At 37.3% G+C, this 18,510-nt stretch overlaps 1 protein-coding gene across 2 annotated transcripts in view; it reads right to left on the bottom strand.

The window, feature by feature from the left end:
• The window catches only part of NOX4 (NADPH oxidase 4), a 146,413-nt gene that overhangs the window by 17,765 nt on the left and 110,138 nt on the right, over nt 1-18,510 (bottom strand). For both annotated transcript variants that reach the window (XM_001489131.6, XM_023645592.2), the window contains exons 14-15: nt 4,026-4,145; nt 2,317-2,425 (exon numbers count right to left, since the gene is read on the bottom strand). In XM_001489131.6, the coding sequence (XP_001489181.2) occupies nt 2,317-2,425; nt 4,026-4,145 (229 nt within the window). The remainder of the gene's footprint in view (nt 1-2,316; nt 2,426-4,025; nt 4,146-18,510) is intronic.

The following is an 18,510-nucleotide window of genomic DNA, read 5'->3' as shown; positions in this document are numbered from 1 at the left end:
AGTCTCCGGCATCAACCTAGAAAAAATATTCACAAATTTGAGAGTGGTGATTTTGCCCTTCTTGAAAGTTGCTTTTCCCTTTGTCACAGGACAGATGTGCCTCTTGGTTTCCTACTACATCACTGGCCACTCTGACAATCTCTTTGTTGGTTATTACTCATCTTTTGCTCCTCCAGAAATTGCAGTACTCTAGGACTTGGTATTATTATAATTATTATTATTATTATTTTTGCTGAGGGAGATTCACCCTGAGCTAACATCCATGCCAATCTTCCTCTAGTTTTTAGTAGGTGAGCTGCCAGCACAGCATGGCTGCTAACAGAGTGGTGTCAGTCTGCGCCTGGGAACCGAACCTGGCCCACTGAAGCGGAGCATGCTGAGCTTAACCACACACTTCTAAGATGATCTACAGTCATATCAATCTGCTCAAATGCTTTCAATGGCTTCTCATCTCTCCCTTTTTTTCTCTCCTGATTCAGCAGGCCCTTGGTGGTCCTCAGGAATCTGCACATTTTTTTTATTCTGGTAAAACATACATAAAATTTACCGTCTTAACCATCTGTTAAGTATACAGTTCAGTCACATTACTTACATTCACATTTTTGTGCAACCATCAACCACCATCCATCTCCAGAACTGTTTCATCTTCCTAAACTGAAACTCTGTATCCACTAAACATTAACTCCTCATTCGCTCTCCCCACCAGCCCTGGCAACCACCGTCCTACTTTCTGTTTCTAGGAGTTAGACTTGCTAGGTATCGCATATAAGCAGAATCACACAATATTCGTCCTTTTGTGTCTAGTTACATAGTAATAAGTTAAAAAAATAAGCAATTTGCAGAATGATACAAATAGTGTGATTGAATTTATTGAACACTCATGAGTTACATCTAATTATATAGATTGGGCGGGAACTTTGCTTTATCTGAATTTTTGAAAAATTTGCAGCAAGGATGCATATGTGTATTACTTATACAACTTGAAAAAATAAAGATAGACATATTAATACATAAATAAAAGGTTAATTGCAGAATAGATAAAAATGCCTGCTTTCATCTCTGTAAGAAAGAAAACTTGGGGACTGGCCCCATGGCCAAGTGGTTAAAGTTCTGTGCGCTCCACTTTAGCAGCCTGGGGTCTCAGGTTCAGATCCCAGGTGTGGACCTACTCCACCTGTCAGCCATGTTGTGAAGGCATCCCACGTACAAATTAGAGGAAGATTGGCACAAATGTTAGCTCAGGGCTAATCTTCCTCAAGCAAAAAAAAGGAAAGAAAGAGGAAGATTGGCAAGGAACGTTAGCTCAGGGTGAATCCTCCTCACCAAAAAAGAAAAAAAAGGAAAGAAAATTTAGAATTCAGGATTTTTGAAATTCTGCATACTGTGCCAGAAGTCTGGTGACGGTCCATTTGGAATATTAAAGGTAGAGACAGGGCCAGCCTTGGTGGCCTAGTGGTTAAGTTCAGCATGCTCCAGTTTGGTGGCCCAGCTTCGGCTCCAGGTTGTGGACCTACACCACTCGTCAGTGGCCATGCTGTGGCGGCAGGTGGCTCACATACAAAAAAGAGGAAGATCGGCAACAGACATTAGCTTGGCAATAGATGTTAGCTCAGGGAAAATCTTCCTCAGCAAAAAGAGGAAGATTGGCAACAGATGTTAACTCAGGGCCACTCTTCCTCAGCAAAAAAAAACAAAGTGGAGATTAGCGCTACTAAAACAAAGGATGGAATGTGTAGTAGCAATTGTCCACAGATATTTTCCTCCATCTGTCCTCCATCACCACCCTATAGCATACATTTGCATACATCGCCAGCCATATGCATACATTTCTGTGTTAAAATGTTTCATAGATATATATGCATACTCACAGATATCAATATCTGAAAAGATGTGTACCAAATTATGAACAGATGTTAGCTCTGTTTTTTTAAGTTTAAGGGATTGTTTTTTCCTCCTTACTTTTTTTTTTTTAAGATTTTATTTTTCCTTTTTCTCCCAAAGCTCCCCGGTACATAGTTGTGCATTTTTAGTTGTGGGTCCTTCTAGTTGTGGCATGTGGGATGCCGTCTCACTGTGGCCTGACGAGCAGTGCCATGTCTGTGCCCAGGATCCAAACTGGTGAAACCCTGGGCCCCCAAAGCAGAGCGCGCGAACTTAACCACTCAGCCACAGGGCCGCCCCCTCCTCCTTACTTCTTAACTGCATATTTTCTGGTTTATTCTATAGCAAGCGTTTATTACTTTTGTAATTTGAAAGAAAACAACTATTTTTTTAAATTAAAAAAAACTGCAAAAGTAAAAACAAACCTAATTTTACCTTGTTATACAACATACAGAGTAAGTCTGCAAACCAGCGGAAGGACTGGATGTCTCTGCACACCCAAATAAAATACAGTCTTCTAAGCTTGTATGGTCTCCAGTCATCCCTTTAAAATTAAAATTATATGACAGTGATTAGAATGGCAAAAAAAATTTTTAAGAATCCCTGTATCCTTGAAAGTTTGCTTCTCATCAGTAAGCAACCAATAGAAAAACCAGTCATTTACATTCTAGCATCTGACATAGCACTTTCTATAACTCCCAAATGAATTTAAATTGCAATCTATTGACTCAAAGGCATGATATACTCCATGAATTTAAGTGTTTATGCTTGTGAATATTATATGCACATCACCCATTTCTAGCTGAAGGCAATAAACTAAAATCATGGATCAGAATAATACCGGTTCTGCATCTCCGAAAACAAGTCCTCTATTTTCAGTAAATTCTTTCACTCATCTGGGCTCCAGTGGTCATCAGTCTTGCTCTGGCTTCCAGGCAAACTGAGCCAAAACCATTCCAGAAAGTTGGTTGTTTATCTTCTTCTTAATAATCATTAAAGAAAGAGATTTCACAACCACCTACTATGTAATGCATTCCAGCAACTCATAATTCCAAGTCTGGATTCCTATTTATAATTATGAGGTAGCCTTGAGGTTAAGAAAACACTCTTCTGCTTTCTTAACTTTAGGTATCCAAATAACTCGCAATATGTTTTCAAAACCAAATCATTTCTGGCTTGGAATATGGTTATTTTTCTCTGAACCTCGCCCAAATCCCAAATTTACATAAAGTATTTAAAATTGAAATAAAATATCATTGAAACACATCACTTCAAGTTATTTCTTTTTTAGTACTCCATAAAACAGACTTTTAATGCAAATTCTGTCTTCTTGAAAAGTGAATGGAATAGATTTGAGAATAATTTCCTACTGTCATTTTGTTTGTATTTTCAGGACAATTAATACTGATCAATTAATTTTTGCTTACCATCTTAGGATTAAAATAATGGAAATAGTATTTCCTGGTTAAGCAATCTTACCTTGGAACTTTCTGTTCTTCAGTGTGTCACAAATTTGCTGGGTAAAAGACCAAGGAATGATGTGCTCATTTGTCATCTCCTCAGAAAAGCTTACCCTGACCACACTTCTACAGTAACCCTGACCCTTTATTTCTATGTCCCATTAATCTCTTCTTTCATCAGAGTTCTAATATTTTCTAAAATAATGTCATTTATGAATTTCTCACAGATTTATTTTTCACCTGCACCATTTGAACGTAAGCTTTTTAAGGATAAGGGACTCTGTTTCACTCATTGCTGTATTACCAGAATCTATAAGATCAATTGGCAGATAGGTGCTCAAAAATATTTGTTGACTGAATGAATGAGTAGTGTCAGTTACCAGTGATGTGGAAGCAGAGACACAGAGGCTGTGGGATGACTTTAAAAGAGGAAAAGGACAGCAGAGAAGTGCTTAATTGTCATACTGACATATATTACAAGAGAGCACGCTGAAAGCCATAGACCACATATTGAGAACCACATACTGAGAACCACTGAATTTTTCCCCTCATCAATCAGTAAATAGAGTTCCTTGAGCCACAAGCAGAAGAACTCTGTAAGGAGTTCCTTCATCCTGAAAGAGAGACGTCTGAAATACCGGCAGTTTTCTATCTTGACTAATAAAATGGATCAAAATGACATACAGCAGGGTGTTGAGTATTGACGCAAATGGAGTTACTCCAATGCCTCCGGCCACGCAGAGGCTAACCTCATAGTTCAGGGATTCCTCAAATGGACTTCCAAAGGGACCATCAATGTACAGCCTGTGGAGAAAGCAGACAATGGTGGGAAACAGGAAAATAAGTTAAATGAATTTCCTACAATAAATAGCAAACATGCTTTATCCCATTTGTAGGCTTTGTGATGGCTCAGGCCTTATTTCATTGTTTCTCATAGTGATGAGCCTACAGGGACAAGAAATGTTGTCTATGAACTGTCAATATGAAAGCAAGCACATCTGTTTCTAAGTATGCTGTTTTTGAAGGAAACATTAATTAAAAATATAAATAAATGTATATAAGACCATGACAGATAGCTAAGGACAAGTTAAAGCTCTGAACGTATTACTATATTTGACCAAGTTAAAATACCAATTGTTTTACTGAGTCTGAATGCAATAATAACGTTCTCTTCAATGGCAAAGTCATTAGCAGAAATATTTTCTGAAACATTTACTATGTGAACAAAAAAGAAGTAGGAGGAAAGAAAAGAAACTAACACAGTTCCTCCTCTTGCCCCAGTTAGTTCTATTAGTGTAGAAACAGCTAGAGAAGAATCTCAGAGGAATCTCTAATTACTCTACCTGTGATTATATATTCAAATGTGCGTGTGTGTGAGTGTGTGTGTGAAATCCTCTTAACTACAACAAAACTTGCTAATTGTTCACTCAATATTTGTCCTGTCGTTCTTTCTTAGTAACAAAACATTAATTTTATTCAGAGAAGCAAAGTGCCCAGCCAAAATACTACATTTCCCAGACTCCCTTGCATCTAGTTTGGCTGTGTGACTATGTTCTGGCCAATGTGGTGTAAATGGAAGCACAACTGGAAAAACTGGAAGGCTCCTTGAAGGAAGCTGTCTCCGTTGAACGTTGCAACTCTTTATCCCTCCTCCTTTCTTTCCTCCTTTCCAATACCTGAAATGTTGACTTGATGGTCTAAATACTTATCTTTGATGACTGTAAAATTACCAAATCCTCTATGGACTGCCCTGACCCAGATATCTTTATGTTAAAGAAAAATAAACACTTACATATATAAGATACTGCCATTTTAAAGCTTTTTTTCTGTTACAAAAAATAACTTTTGTCAAAAATAGTAACTGTCCAAAGAAACATATTTGTATAGCCAGGCTTATGAGATATGTGTCTTTATTGTTAAAAGCTATTGCAACCGTAGATCACTTAAGATTAAGCATCTGTGGGCTTACCAGTTAAGTATTTGGTAACTGTTTGCTAAATGAATTAATGAATGAGCAGTCTTTTGACTGTTGCACTCTATGGCATGTGGTCTGTGTGATACACTACTAGTTATTGCCAACATCTGGTTTCCTTTCCTCCTGGGTACTCAGTAGGCTATACACCCTGGGCTTTTGGTGGTTGCATTGAATGATATGCCTAACTCTGACTACTGGGATGTGAGTGGAAGCAATACTTGTTACTTCTGGAATGAGGCAGGGAAAATCTCTTTCACTTCCATAGGAACTAAAAGCCATCAGTTTAACCAGAAAACTAAAGCCAACTGGATCCTGGACCTATCACTTGCAAGAAGTTGTCCTGGAGAGCCACTGGAGCCCCAGAAGACACTGTATGAGCAAGAAATAAATCTGGTTTGTGTTTCATCACATTTTCAGGAATATTTCAATGTTAACTAGTTACTGCAAATTCGACATCACGACTACTGCACGTACGTTACAGACTTAAACCCCAAAGGTCAACTTGGAAGAAGGCTTCTTTAAAAAAAAATACTACATCTAATAGAAAAGCTACTTATTGCCCCTCAAGGAAAAATAACCAAAGTTTAAATGCTTAAGGTAGTTTTCGAAACACAGCAGAAATCCAGAAAATACTGATAGGTCATAGACTCACCATATGCTTCATTCTTATTACATCCATTTCATTCACATTGTATAACTTATTCATTCAACAACCATGTGCCACGTGCCAACTATTTCTGTGATACTATTTTGGACTCGAAGATAAAAATGACACCATATTTACCCTAACAAGAGTTTTCACATCTTCCTATGAAAACCACATTAAACGGATTGCAGCATGAAAGAATTACCACAATGCATTGATCTTTATGAAGGTAAGATCTTCTTAAAAAACATCAGTGTTGAAATTGGCGGATAATTTTAACATTTATTTACAGAGTAGAATTTAAGATAGGATTGTTTGTGCTTGCCTAAAGGGGTTTAGTTTCTCAAGCACAGTGCTTTAAAAAGATATTTCCACTGAACAGCAAAACAATAACCTTAAAATAAAGCTACTAGTAGAAGATATTTGAAAGTTAATGATACAATATATTGGATTATTAACAGAAATCTCAAAACATTAGGGGCTCAAAAACAACACACCGGGCCTTTAACATGCCAAAGTACCTTCATAATCTCCAAGCAGGGGACACACAATACTTTGTAAACATATTTCACCAGAAATTCTTTTTCTCCACAAAATATCTACTAAGATTTCAAAGAATAGAAAACAATTTAGGAAATGGAGACCTAGAGTCAAGAAAAAAAAAATATTTCTCTTTAACAGACTATTTCCCTTGTGGGTTTTCTCAAAGGATAACTTTAGCTACAATAGAGATTGTAAAAATTATTTTAAAGGTCAAATAAATGGGAGGAGAGACTTAACGTGCTTTTATTTCATTCAACATATAATAATGGAAAGTTTAGTATGAGTAAGGCCCACTGATACCTGCTGTAGCAAAAAAAAGAAAAAAAGCAAAAAACAGGAAGATGAGTGATTGTTATGTCTGTCCTCAAAGTGGTCATAAAGAAGGAAGTGGCTAGGAAGACACAAATAAGTATAAGAAGAGGCACAATTTGAGAAGTAACTTAAGTGTGCTGTATATCCACATCACACACTCACAACGTTTCGTACCTTTCACATATCATGTCATAATCTTAACACTTTAAGAGGCAGGCACAGCATCATTATCCCCTTTGAACAAATGAGGAACCTGAGACCACAAGAGGCGCCATGAGCAGTCTGAAGTTCCACTCCTCCTAGATGGAACATTGAGGTGGCGTTGGGGAGAGGGTGTGAGGCAGAGTAAAAGGCGAGGAGAGAGAGACAGGGTCCAGTCCTTGATAAAAACCTGTTAGATCTCAGTCACAGATCTAAATATATCTTTCTGCCCAGAAATAAGATGTGTTTTCGTGATAGCAATTGCTTACATGTGACAATTATGTGGAACTAACCCTGCTTGCACACAAGCAGGAAAGAAAGAGCAACACTGCTACACACCTGCTTTGATCAAGCAGCTGTGTGCTCCATCATGCAGGTGGTAAAAGTGAAAAGAATGGATACAGACTCTTTGCTAATGAGTGTTTGCAGTGATAGGAAAATGGACCACTATTCTCAGCAAAAGCCAGACGGGGTCAAATGTTGCAACTGTTCAGTGGTGTTTAGATTTTCTAGCCATGAACTTCCAACTTTCATTATGGAGATTCCAGCAAGGGTAAGGGAGTGGGGGTAGCTTTGTTGTTACAATTCTGAAATTCTCCACCCTCAATTTCTCTGTGATATAAAACTACTGTTTAATTACACATTTTGACATATGCAAGTTTCTTAGTAATTAAAATGTCATATTATAAAAGAATAGACTTTACTCGATAAATATACTTTTAAAGAATAAAGAAAGGATGTGATGTGCTAGTCTAAGACATAACAGATCTTGTGATTAGTAGCTGTCTCCAATGAGAGAGCAGGCTGTGAGAGGACAGAATATAAAGGTAAGAATAAATAAATGTTTTTCTTAATAGCCATTTGATAGATAACAACACTGAACAATTTTATGGTGTTTTAAAGATTACAAAACACATTTATAAAAGGTTCTGATTTGATCTCAGACCTATCCTGTGTCAGCAAAATATGGCAAAAATGGGCATTTCTCCACATATTTTCTCTGTGCTGATGTCAAAAGAGATGTTACTTTTAATGAAGTTCCAGACTGTAACAACATTTTGGGGCAGTGAGGTTTCTCCAGGAAATAACTATCTTTAAATGAAACTAGACAGCCCAAAGATTATTTTTCTTACCTTTTCCTTGCCTATCCTGACAACAGTGTAGCTGTGGGATTCATAGAGGGCTATGTGCTTTAGAGGAATTATTATTTATTTATTTATTCACGTATTTAGTCTTTTAAGGTATGCTTTTTGGAGGGAGATTGGCCCTGAGCTAACATCTGTTGTCAATCTTCCTCTTTCTTTTTTCTCCCCACGCCCCAGTACATAGTTGTGTATCTGAGTTGTAGGTCATTCTAGTTCTTCTATGTGGGATGCCACCACAGCATGGCTTGATGAGCACTCTGTAGGTCCACGCCCAGGATCCAAACTGGTGAACCCCAGGCCACTGAAGCAGAGGGTGTGAACTTAACCACTTGGCCATGGCGCCGGCCCCTAGATGAATTATTTATAATTATTAAATGAGAGTTGGATGGCATTATTCCATTTTATTGATTAGAAAGCTGAGGCTCTGGAAGTTTAAATATTTGCACATCTAATAAGTGGCTTATGTCTAGCATCAGAATGAACTCCATTTCTGCATGTAAACCAAACAAACCAAAACTGTCTTCCCAAACAGGAGTTTGTTGTAATTCTTTCAATCAGAGAAATAATCAACTAAACATTTTATCAGTGATGATTAGCTCTCTTTATGACTTGAAATATTTTCACCTTAAAGTCTATTTTATCTGAAACCATTTTCCTTTGGTTAGAATTTCTCTGCTATATTCTTCACCTTCTTTAACTTTCAGCCTTTCCATAGCTTTAGGTTTTGAGTGAATCTCTTGAAAACAGCTTACTATGCTATTTTATTTTTTTATTCCAGTCTGACAGACTTTTCCTTTGAACTGGAGAATTTAGTTCAATTATGTTGAATTACTTACCGCAATATCATCTTACACTGTTTATTTGTCCCACTTTTTCTGTTTCCTCCCCTGTGCTCTCTTTTCTTGACTACTTGTATATTAAGTGTTGGTCTCTGCTTTTAGTTTTCTATAAGTAAATTATAACGTTTCTCAGGGTGAATTTATTTCCATCATGTTGCTGGGATTTATTGGTATCGCTGAAGTTGAACTATTATTTCTTGAAGTATTACAGTGGCTTCGCTCTCTCTCTCTTTTTCCTTTCCTTTCTGAAATCTAAGATAAAGGAATGTAGGAACCTCTCACTCCATCCACATATGTCAACTTTTCTTTCATATTTTCCATATCTTTATCTCCCTATGCTGCATTTTGGATAATTATTTCAGTTCTATGTGACAATTCGTTTATTCTCTCTAAGGCTGTGTTAATCTGCTAAATTTATGATATCGTATCTTTCATTTCTAGAAGCTCTATTAGCCCTTTTGCAAAGTGCCTTGAGAAATTTGATTGTCCCTTGTCTCTTAATCACTATTTTAATGCTCTTTTTATTTCTTTAGACATATTAAACATTTATGTTATACTTTTTGAATATATAGTTTCTACTAACACATGCTCATGATGTTTTGTTTCCTCATTTTTTTAAAAAAAATGAGCTCATATTCCTTAGTGCCTTATGTCTAGGAATCCTTTGAGGATTAAAATGTATCCTCCAAAAGAAGATTTTCATTTTCCTCTTCCAGGCAACAGGAAGATGCCGTGAACCTCAAACCACTTTAAACTAAATTTTTGTCTCTGGGTTTACAGGGCTGTATGCATATTATGAATTCACTGTTCTGATCAAAACGAGATGGAGCTTGTGGTTACTAAAAGTCAAGGGAGATTTTTTTTTTTTTTTTAATGCCTCTCAGAGCTACGGGCAAAACAAATCAATTCTTTCCACTACTTCCTTTTGCAGAGCAGATTATTCAACCTCTACTTTATGTACTGAGGTTGTTGCACTTGAGGAGTCTAGGCCATTTGCGGGGGTCTCTGATCTGCTCTCCAACCTTCCTGAGATGCCAGGCCTTATCTCTTGTCCATTACACATATGGCCCATTAAAACCATCTCTAACCTTTAGGGGATAAATAGATATGTTGTTAAGAGCAAATGCGAGCTCAAATACTCACTTCGCTTACTCATCTAGATAGGAAATTTCTTTCGGTTTACGACCCCAAGCAATTTCCTTCATGTCCTACCATCTCAAACAAGCATTAAAAATTATTAATGTGTGTTGGTTAGGGAACATTTTTAGATTTTTCTGTACCCATAAGATTATTACTGAGCATCTAGTATGCTATATTATGTTTATTTTTCATCTTGCATACATACACATACACATACACACACACACACACGATGTAAGATGAATCCCCATTATTGGACTTAGTTCCTATAGAAAATTAAAGAGAAATTTTTTTTGCCTCTTGGTTTTGTTTTTTGTGCTGGCTAATGTGGCTTGATCTGCCAATATGTGACTTGAAACTTTTATTAATATGCAAAAAATAGTTCAAATACTATAAAAGGTACCAAACTCTTCAGACGGTTCAAACACTAGGTAGTTAAGCTAACAAACTCCTAGTGAATTTTCAAGTGTAGCATCTAGCCAAATTTCACACCCTTCTCCAACAGACATTTAAAAACAGCTGCAACCCTTGCTAAAATAAAATTATCTTTAAAAGCTTTTCGAGGGAATATGTTCAGTTAAAATAAACATTCTTTGAGTTTAGATCTTTAGTTTAGACTTTTATACTACAATCAGCCTTTCCAACAGAGTGTTATTTTATAAATTGTATTTAATTTGAACTGTTGTTTATTTAGATGGTAATGAATCCTTTTAGTTTTTTTGTCGACTTATTATATGCCTTTAGGCTCAAATATTTTAGATTTTTTTTCTCAAACGAGTCATTCTATATTTTTCTTAGCTCTCCTCCTTTTTCCACTTGGCAACTTGTCTTCCTGCTGAAAGCAAGGTATACAGCAGGTCTTTATATTAATTGCTGGATAATTTTAGGTTATACAAACTTTTAAATCTCAAATTTCTTGGTGCTATATTTTGTTTTTAACATTTCTTTTCCAATAATTTAGAGAGTTCAATTCAGTTAAGAAATAGACCATGGATTCTACCATTATTATGTGTCTTGTGTTCAGAGCCAAAAAAGAGAAAGGGTAGGGAAGAAACAGAAAAGGTAGGAGAAATAAATAGTACAAAATAATGTTGTAGGATATAACTCAATGTAAATGAACTAAAATCTTCAGTTCAAAGGAAAAGACTGTCAGACTAAAATAAGAAAATAAAATAAAATAGAGTAATAACTCTTTTCAAGAGATTCACCTAAAACATAAGGATACAAAAGAGTTAAAAGTTAAAGGATAAAAATATAGGAGGGAAATTCTAAGAAAAGCAAAATAGTTGTAGTTACATGGATTTCAGATAAAACAGAATTTAACTAAAAAATATTACTATAGATATATTGCTACTAATTATTGATAATTCAGCTGGGTGTGCTTTCAGATTTTCCTTTGTAAGCAAAGATAGGCAACAAGGAGAGAGATTTCTTTATTCTACTCTCTTCTTTTCTGCTCAGCATGCTGAGCATTTCTCTCTCCTCTGGTGACAGATGTGGTGAAATTTGACCTTGAAGGGAATTTTTGAAAAGCCCTTCATTAGGCTTTGACTAACATGATGCGGTACATTTCTATTCCAAGTATGGTTCTTGGACTAACAGAATCAATTTCCAAGAACTTGCTAGAAAGACAGAATCTTAGGCCCAACCTCAGACTTAATGAACCAGAAATTGTATTTTATTAAGATCTCCAGGTGATTTGTCTGCACATTAAATTCTGAGAAGCATTGCTCTAGGGCATCTTTCCAGAGAACCCCGCTAATTGCAATAATAAAATGGGATTTTCCCTCTATTTTTCTCTTCTATTCTATGAACATTATCTCCTTCCAGACTTTATAGAAAGTGATGATTTGGTGATATCAAGATCTGGAGGATAAGGTCTGCTACCTGAATATGAATATTCCCCCAAATTGTATGAACAACAAGGAATGCAAATAGTTACACATGATCCATGCCTTGAGCATTACTAGGAGACAGAGAATACCTATTACAGAAAAGTGATCATTAATACCAACAGGAAAAAAAGTGGTTGAAATGGAAGACAGGCAAGTAATGTCCGAAATACATATAACTGTAGTCTCTGAAAACAAAACCAGACCAATGACACAGAACCGTATTTAAAAATATAAACCAAGAAAGTAAAAATTCAGGAATGCCATTAAAAAACCTCAACCTATAAAGTTACAAAGCCTTTGAGAATTAAATGGAATATTACTATATTTTGTGAGTATATGGATTTTAACGTCCTGCTTCACCTTTCCCTGCCATCATTTTTCTTTTCCCTAGGTAAGTCTGGAATAATAGAACCCCAAAATGCTAGATTTCAGCTGTGACACAATTTATCAACTGCAAAACTTTTCAGACAGAATGAAATAATCTATTGCTATAAGTTTCTGTCATTCCAGTTTATATGCTTACTAATCAATTGATTAGAGGCTCTTAATAAACAAGAGGAAAATTACATAATTAGTAAGTATAACTCATAGAAGAAATGGACATAATAAATAAAACACTATACATGAAAGTACTTTAAAAACAATAAAACACTATAAAAACAAAACATATTTTTATAAATACAGCTAGCCCTACTCTCTGGGCATCACCAACTTCCTCCTTGGGTTTTACTGTTAACTCAAAAACCCAAGAAAACCAAGATGCTGTGCTAGAATAGTTTAGCCCTTTGGGGCCGGCCTGGTGGTGTAGTGGTTAAGTTTGTGCACTCCCCTTCAGCAGCCCAGGGTTCGCAGGTTCGGATCCTGGGTGTGGACCTAGCACCACTTATCAAGCCACACTGTGGTGGCATCTCACATAAAACAGAGGAAGATGGACACAGACGTTAGCTCAGCAACAATCTTCCTCAAGCAAAAAGAGAAGGATTGGCAGAGGATGTTAGCTCAGGACCAATTTTCCTCACACAAAAAAAATAAATAAATAAAAATTTGAGCCCAGTTGTTATCTCCAGTTGCTGGCATGTAATAGGCACCAAACAAATATGTGTTGAAAAAAGTACTAAATGAACAAAATATGTGCAGCATGTTCATTTGCTTTTAATTTTAATTTAGAAACAATATAGCTGAGACCTCATTCACTATGGGGGAGAATGTTCACAGTTTGGTAAAATTTGCTATTAGCAAAACTTTCACAGCAATTACTTTCAGTACAGAAATTTCAATAGCAAAAATCAGCCTTTTTAAATCCAAGTAGAAGGAAAAATACAACTTAAAAGAGTTATTAAAATAATTAAGGAAGATGAATAAAACTATGTTTTCAATATATAGTCATAAAGTAAATTAAAATGTAGGCTCTCAAATCCAGTGTAAATCATAGCTTCTCCAGCTTGTAGCAGTTTGACCTCGAGCAAGTTACCTATCACTTTGTACCTCAATTACATCCTTTGTAAACAGAAGGTGATATAAATAATATGCATCTCGCCAGTTATTGTAGGGACTAAATGAGATAATTCAGGCAAGGCAAAGACCACTGGTTGCCTACCCTTTTTCTATTTTCCCTTCTTCATTCCCAATTTGGCAGTGGTGATATAGCAGTGTATTCACTTAAAAAAGAACTACATTTCCCACCCTTTCTTTCAAATGGTGATGGCCATAAGACCCAGTTGAGGTGAGTTAGATGTGAGAAATTTGGGGTTGGGTTTCTGAGAGGTTCTATGAAAGGACGCCCAACTCAGCTTGCAGGTACCTTTTCTCCTCTTTCTCTTCTTTCTTCTGCCTGGAACGAGGATATGGTAGCTGAAGTTGAAGGAGTCATCTTGCACTCATGAGAAGGAAACAGGAAGGGAGTTGCAGCCACTTCAGATGTAATGTCCTGACACTGAACCAATACCAGTACCAATGCCACTTATCCTGGTACTTTTTCTTACATGAGAAAAACAAGCCCCCATCATTTTTAGCTACATTTCTGTTTTATGTAGCTGAGTGCTAAGACACCTGATAAGGTTTTAACATAGTACTTGGACATAGTAAGCGTTTGATAAATGTTAGATATTATTATTAATAATAAAGGATTGTAATTTACATCCATTTAATGCTGATGTAAATATACATTTCTGGAAATTTATTTGCCTTTCTTATCTTTATCTGTTTAGCTTTTACCTTAAAAAGTTCTTCTAATTAAAAAAAAAAAAACAAAAAGCTATCTGAGACCCTTACTGCTGAAACCTAAAATGAGGTATAATAACAATATACACTCTTTGTTGAACATTTAATTTAATCCAGGGTCTACACTAAATGTTCCACATACACCTTCACTCCTGATCCACACAACTTTCAGCAAGGTATAATCTCCCTTTCACTGCAGTAGGAACTAAAACTCAAAAATGTTAAGTAATTTTCTCAAGACCACAACTTCTGTTAAGGGGAAAAAATTTGTCTCCAAACTCATTTCCTTAATGATCACATATTAATCATTATAGTCAATTATAAATTATTTTGGTTAGGAATAATACATAGAGGCAAAAACAAATCTGAAAAGGGTGCATTGTGACAAGGACCTCCTGGAAAATTCTGCTTGGCAGGCTGGAAGGGTCCAGGGCCATCCTTCATATAATAATTCTTTCTTTATCTGGGAAAAAGATGACTGTGATGAAGTGTTTCCCTGGAGAGGATGGTATTGCAGTTTTCGACCATTCCATTCTCAGACGATAATCATATCAGTAAAAACAACAAGAAGTGGGAAGGAGTTAAAAAGCCTGAGATAGTCTTCAAAATCTTTCTATCTTGCTCTCCTGGTCCTCAAACATTAGCGTGCATCAGAATTTCCTGGAGGGCTTATTAAAACAGAGTGTGGGGCTCCACCCCAGGATTATCTGAGTCCGTAAGTCTGGGATGAAGTCTGAGAATGGGTGTTTCTAACAATATCCCATGTGACACTGATGTTCTAGTAGAGCAGGTAGGAGGACAGGGAGTGATTTTAAATATGGTGATCAGGGTCGGCTCTTAACATCTGAGCTAAGACTTGGTGGGAGGTGGTGGGTGGTGATGCACATCGTTTGAACAACTTAAAGGAACAACTTAAAGAAAGAAACTTCACCAGCAGAGAGCTAAGAAATCTCTGGTATTATTGTGCAATTATTACCTGATGCAATCTCATGCACGAATAAAAGCAACATTGTTTAAAAAACCACTTTGATTGATGTTTGTTTCTTGGAGCTCTGAATCATTCAATCAAGGCCTTACAAATGGAAGCCATTAATTAATTTAGGGTCTGCTAGGAGAAAACCTCTTTGGCAAGGAATTCCCATAAAATAGGCATCTTACCAAAATTATGCTACCATAACCATTATGAATTGATAAATTTAATATAAGACTGGCTTTTAAACTGCTGTTTTAATGTTCATTTAAACTACAGAGTTCATAAACTGCTTCTGAAATCATAGTTTAACTCTCATAACATCTCACTTTTCTATAGCTGAGAATATTGTTGAGGAGATATAAATCACCTTATGTAAAAGGGAGGTCATTTCTATCCAAGGATGTTAAGATGGGATTTTTAAGATTTGTGACAAAGGAAGACTTTCAGGCCACTTTCTCTCTCAACTGATAGACAATCTCTGAGTCAAAACAAACAAACAAGCAAAAAACCAAAAAACTAAAAACGACTGATATTTGAGACGTATGACAGCTGAGAATGCAGGATGGAGCAGAACAAGGAAAGTAAATAGTTGTCAAAGGTGTTAGATGGAGAATCACGTCTGCTTAATTTACCTCCAGAAATTGTTTACTTCCTCAGCTTGTTTTGAGATTTCAGCCGCCTGAACCCCCAGCTATAGGCTAATCTTGGCCCTATCCTTGAAGCAGTCCATTCTTATCTGAGTCCAGAACGAGTTATTCTCTCAGCACTGGGGCATCCTTACAGCTTGCCCACTAGCCTTGCACTAACAGAGTTTCTTGACTTATCACATATCTGAGCCAGTCTTCACAATTGCAGCAGCATCTCAGTTTTTGTAGGATTGCTTGCTTTTTATGATGGTCTGCCTTTGCTTTTATAATCCTGATGGCAGGGTTTTTACTTGTGAATCCCAGCCCAGGGGCTAGGACCTACTACCTACTTATAAACCAGCTGAATTCTGACATCTCACTTGCCTACATTTGCAAATATCAAAAGAATTTGGAATCCTCATTACCGCATTCCACACTCTACTCAGAATATCAACTTTTTTAGATCTCTCGCCAGGCAGGTATTAGAATCTCACCTACTAAGAAAAAACCTAAGTTTAGAGATGAGAAGATAAGAGACAGTAATCCTTTAATGAGGGGCAATACTAAAATATTACGTATATTGTGAAGAATGTTGTGAACAGCAGCAATTGTGGAGACTGTACTAGAACAGCTGCGCACCACTCAGAAGCAGGAACACAATAGAAAAGCTCCTTCCTGATTAATCGCTCCCCAAACAGATCCCATGGCCCAGAGCCATCTCTGTTGGGCAGAACAACGTGTCCCTCCGGCAGGATCTAGACTGGAGCAAAGACACTAAAGCAGACCATGTGGTAGAATTTTCCCCCGCCCTGAAGTAAGGCATAGTTTTGAGACAAGGTAGATCAGAGCTGAGAACGAGGACGGTGATGAGAATTCACATTTACAAAAGGCCAGATACTTCACATCATTTTATTTAAGGATCACAAAGCCTTACCAGGTAGAATTTATGCCAGGCACTGTGCATTCCTCAAAGCAACATTAGAAGGATGCGATTTGTGAAATAATGAGAAACATGTACATTGGTCTCTGCCCCTGGTTCCTGACACAGAGCTCCTAAGACCTTTGTAATTTCCTGAGTGATAGATGCTTCTGACACAGGATTTCTAAATCTCTTAGAATTTCTTAGGTGATGGGAATGTCTTTTGTTCTAATGAGGCGACTCTTGGTGGGCTCCTGGATGGGGGATGGTCACCAGGAACACCAGGCCATGATTAGAAGCTTGGAACTTTCAGCTCCAGCCCCTATTCTCTAGAGAGCAGAGAGGAGCTGGAAATGAAGTTAATATGTGATCATGCATCTGTGATGAAGCATCCATAAAAACCCCAATAGTATGGGATTCAGAGAGCTTCCAGTTTGTTGAACACATCTACATGCCAGGGGGATGGCATACCCCAACTCCACAGGGACAAAAGCTCCTGCTACGAATCCTTCCAGACCTCACCCTATGTATCTTTTCATCTGGTTGTTCATCTGTATGCTTTATCACGTACTTCATCATATAATAAATCCATGTTCCCTGAGTTCTGTGAGCTATTCTAGCAAAGGATGGAATCCAAGGAGGGGGTCATGACTTGTAGCCAATTTGGATAGACATTCTGGATAACTTGGGGACCTGCTACTTGGAATTAGCATCTGAGGTGGGAGTGGGCAGTCTTATGGGACTGAGCCCTTAACCTGTGGGGTCTGCACTAACTCTGGTTAGTGTCAGAACTGAATTGAATTGCAGGATATCCAGCTGGTATCAGAATTGGTTGGTGTGGGAAAACCCCACACACATCTGGTGTCTGAAATATTGTATGAGAGAGTAAAGGAGAAACAGAGAATTTTTCCTATAGTACTATTATTACCTCCATTTGAAATAGAGGAAAAAAAATAAATAATGCTCAGACCTGCTATGTGTCTGCAGTCATGGTGCCAGTAAGCCGGGACGTAAGTCAAGTGAAAAAGCTGGAACCCCTTCCTTGAACTCCTCCCTCTTCCCTCCCCTCCCCTCTCCCTTTTCAGGCCTTCCCTCTCCCTCTCCCTCTTGTCCAGCAGCCAGCACATTCTGTTGATTGTGCCTTTTAAGAACCTCAGACATCCATCTGCTTTTCCCTATTACTATGACTACAGAATTGTCCTTTTGAATGTGAAATTGCCAACTAGCTGGTGTGCTGGCCCCATGTGGTGCCTCATGTCCCTCTCTGGCGTCGTAATAAACCTATGGAAATGCAAATCTAATTATTTTGCTCCTCTGCTTAAAATTCTGTCATGGCTCTTCAATTTCTTCACAACAAAGTCAAAGCTCTTCTAAATGGCAATCCAGGACCTTCACGGAGTGGTCCCTGCCCTCATTTCTCCTTACACCTCCACCCCTTCAGTGTATGTACATGTATGTGTGTGTGTGCATGCACGGATGCATGCATATGTGCACGCGTACACACGGATTTTCAGCCAGATCACCTGGAGGTGATCTCTCAAAGAACCACCAATTTCAATGGGTCCATATGCTGTTACACTCTTTGTTCCACCTGAAAATCTCTTCATCTTGTTCCATAGCACTTGTCAAGATTTTACTCAAAGAGAAAATTAAACTTTATATAAATTACCTAAACAGGAAGGCATTTTCTCTTCTCTCCTCCCATTGAATTTAGTATGTTTCTCCGTAACTTATA

The sequence above is a fragment of the Equus caballus genome, chromosome 7 (assembly GCF_041296265.1).
Source record: "Equus caballus isolate H_3958 breed thoroughbred chromosome 7, TB-T2T, whole genome shotgun sequence".
In the NCBI taxonomy this organism is placed as follows: domain Eukaryota; kingdom Metazoa; phylum Chordata; class Mammalia; order Perissodactyla; family Equidae; genus Equus; species Equus caballus.
The sequence above is the reverse complement of the archived record's forward strand: the minus strand, read 5'-3'. Positions and strand labels throughout refer to the sequence as shown.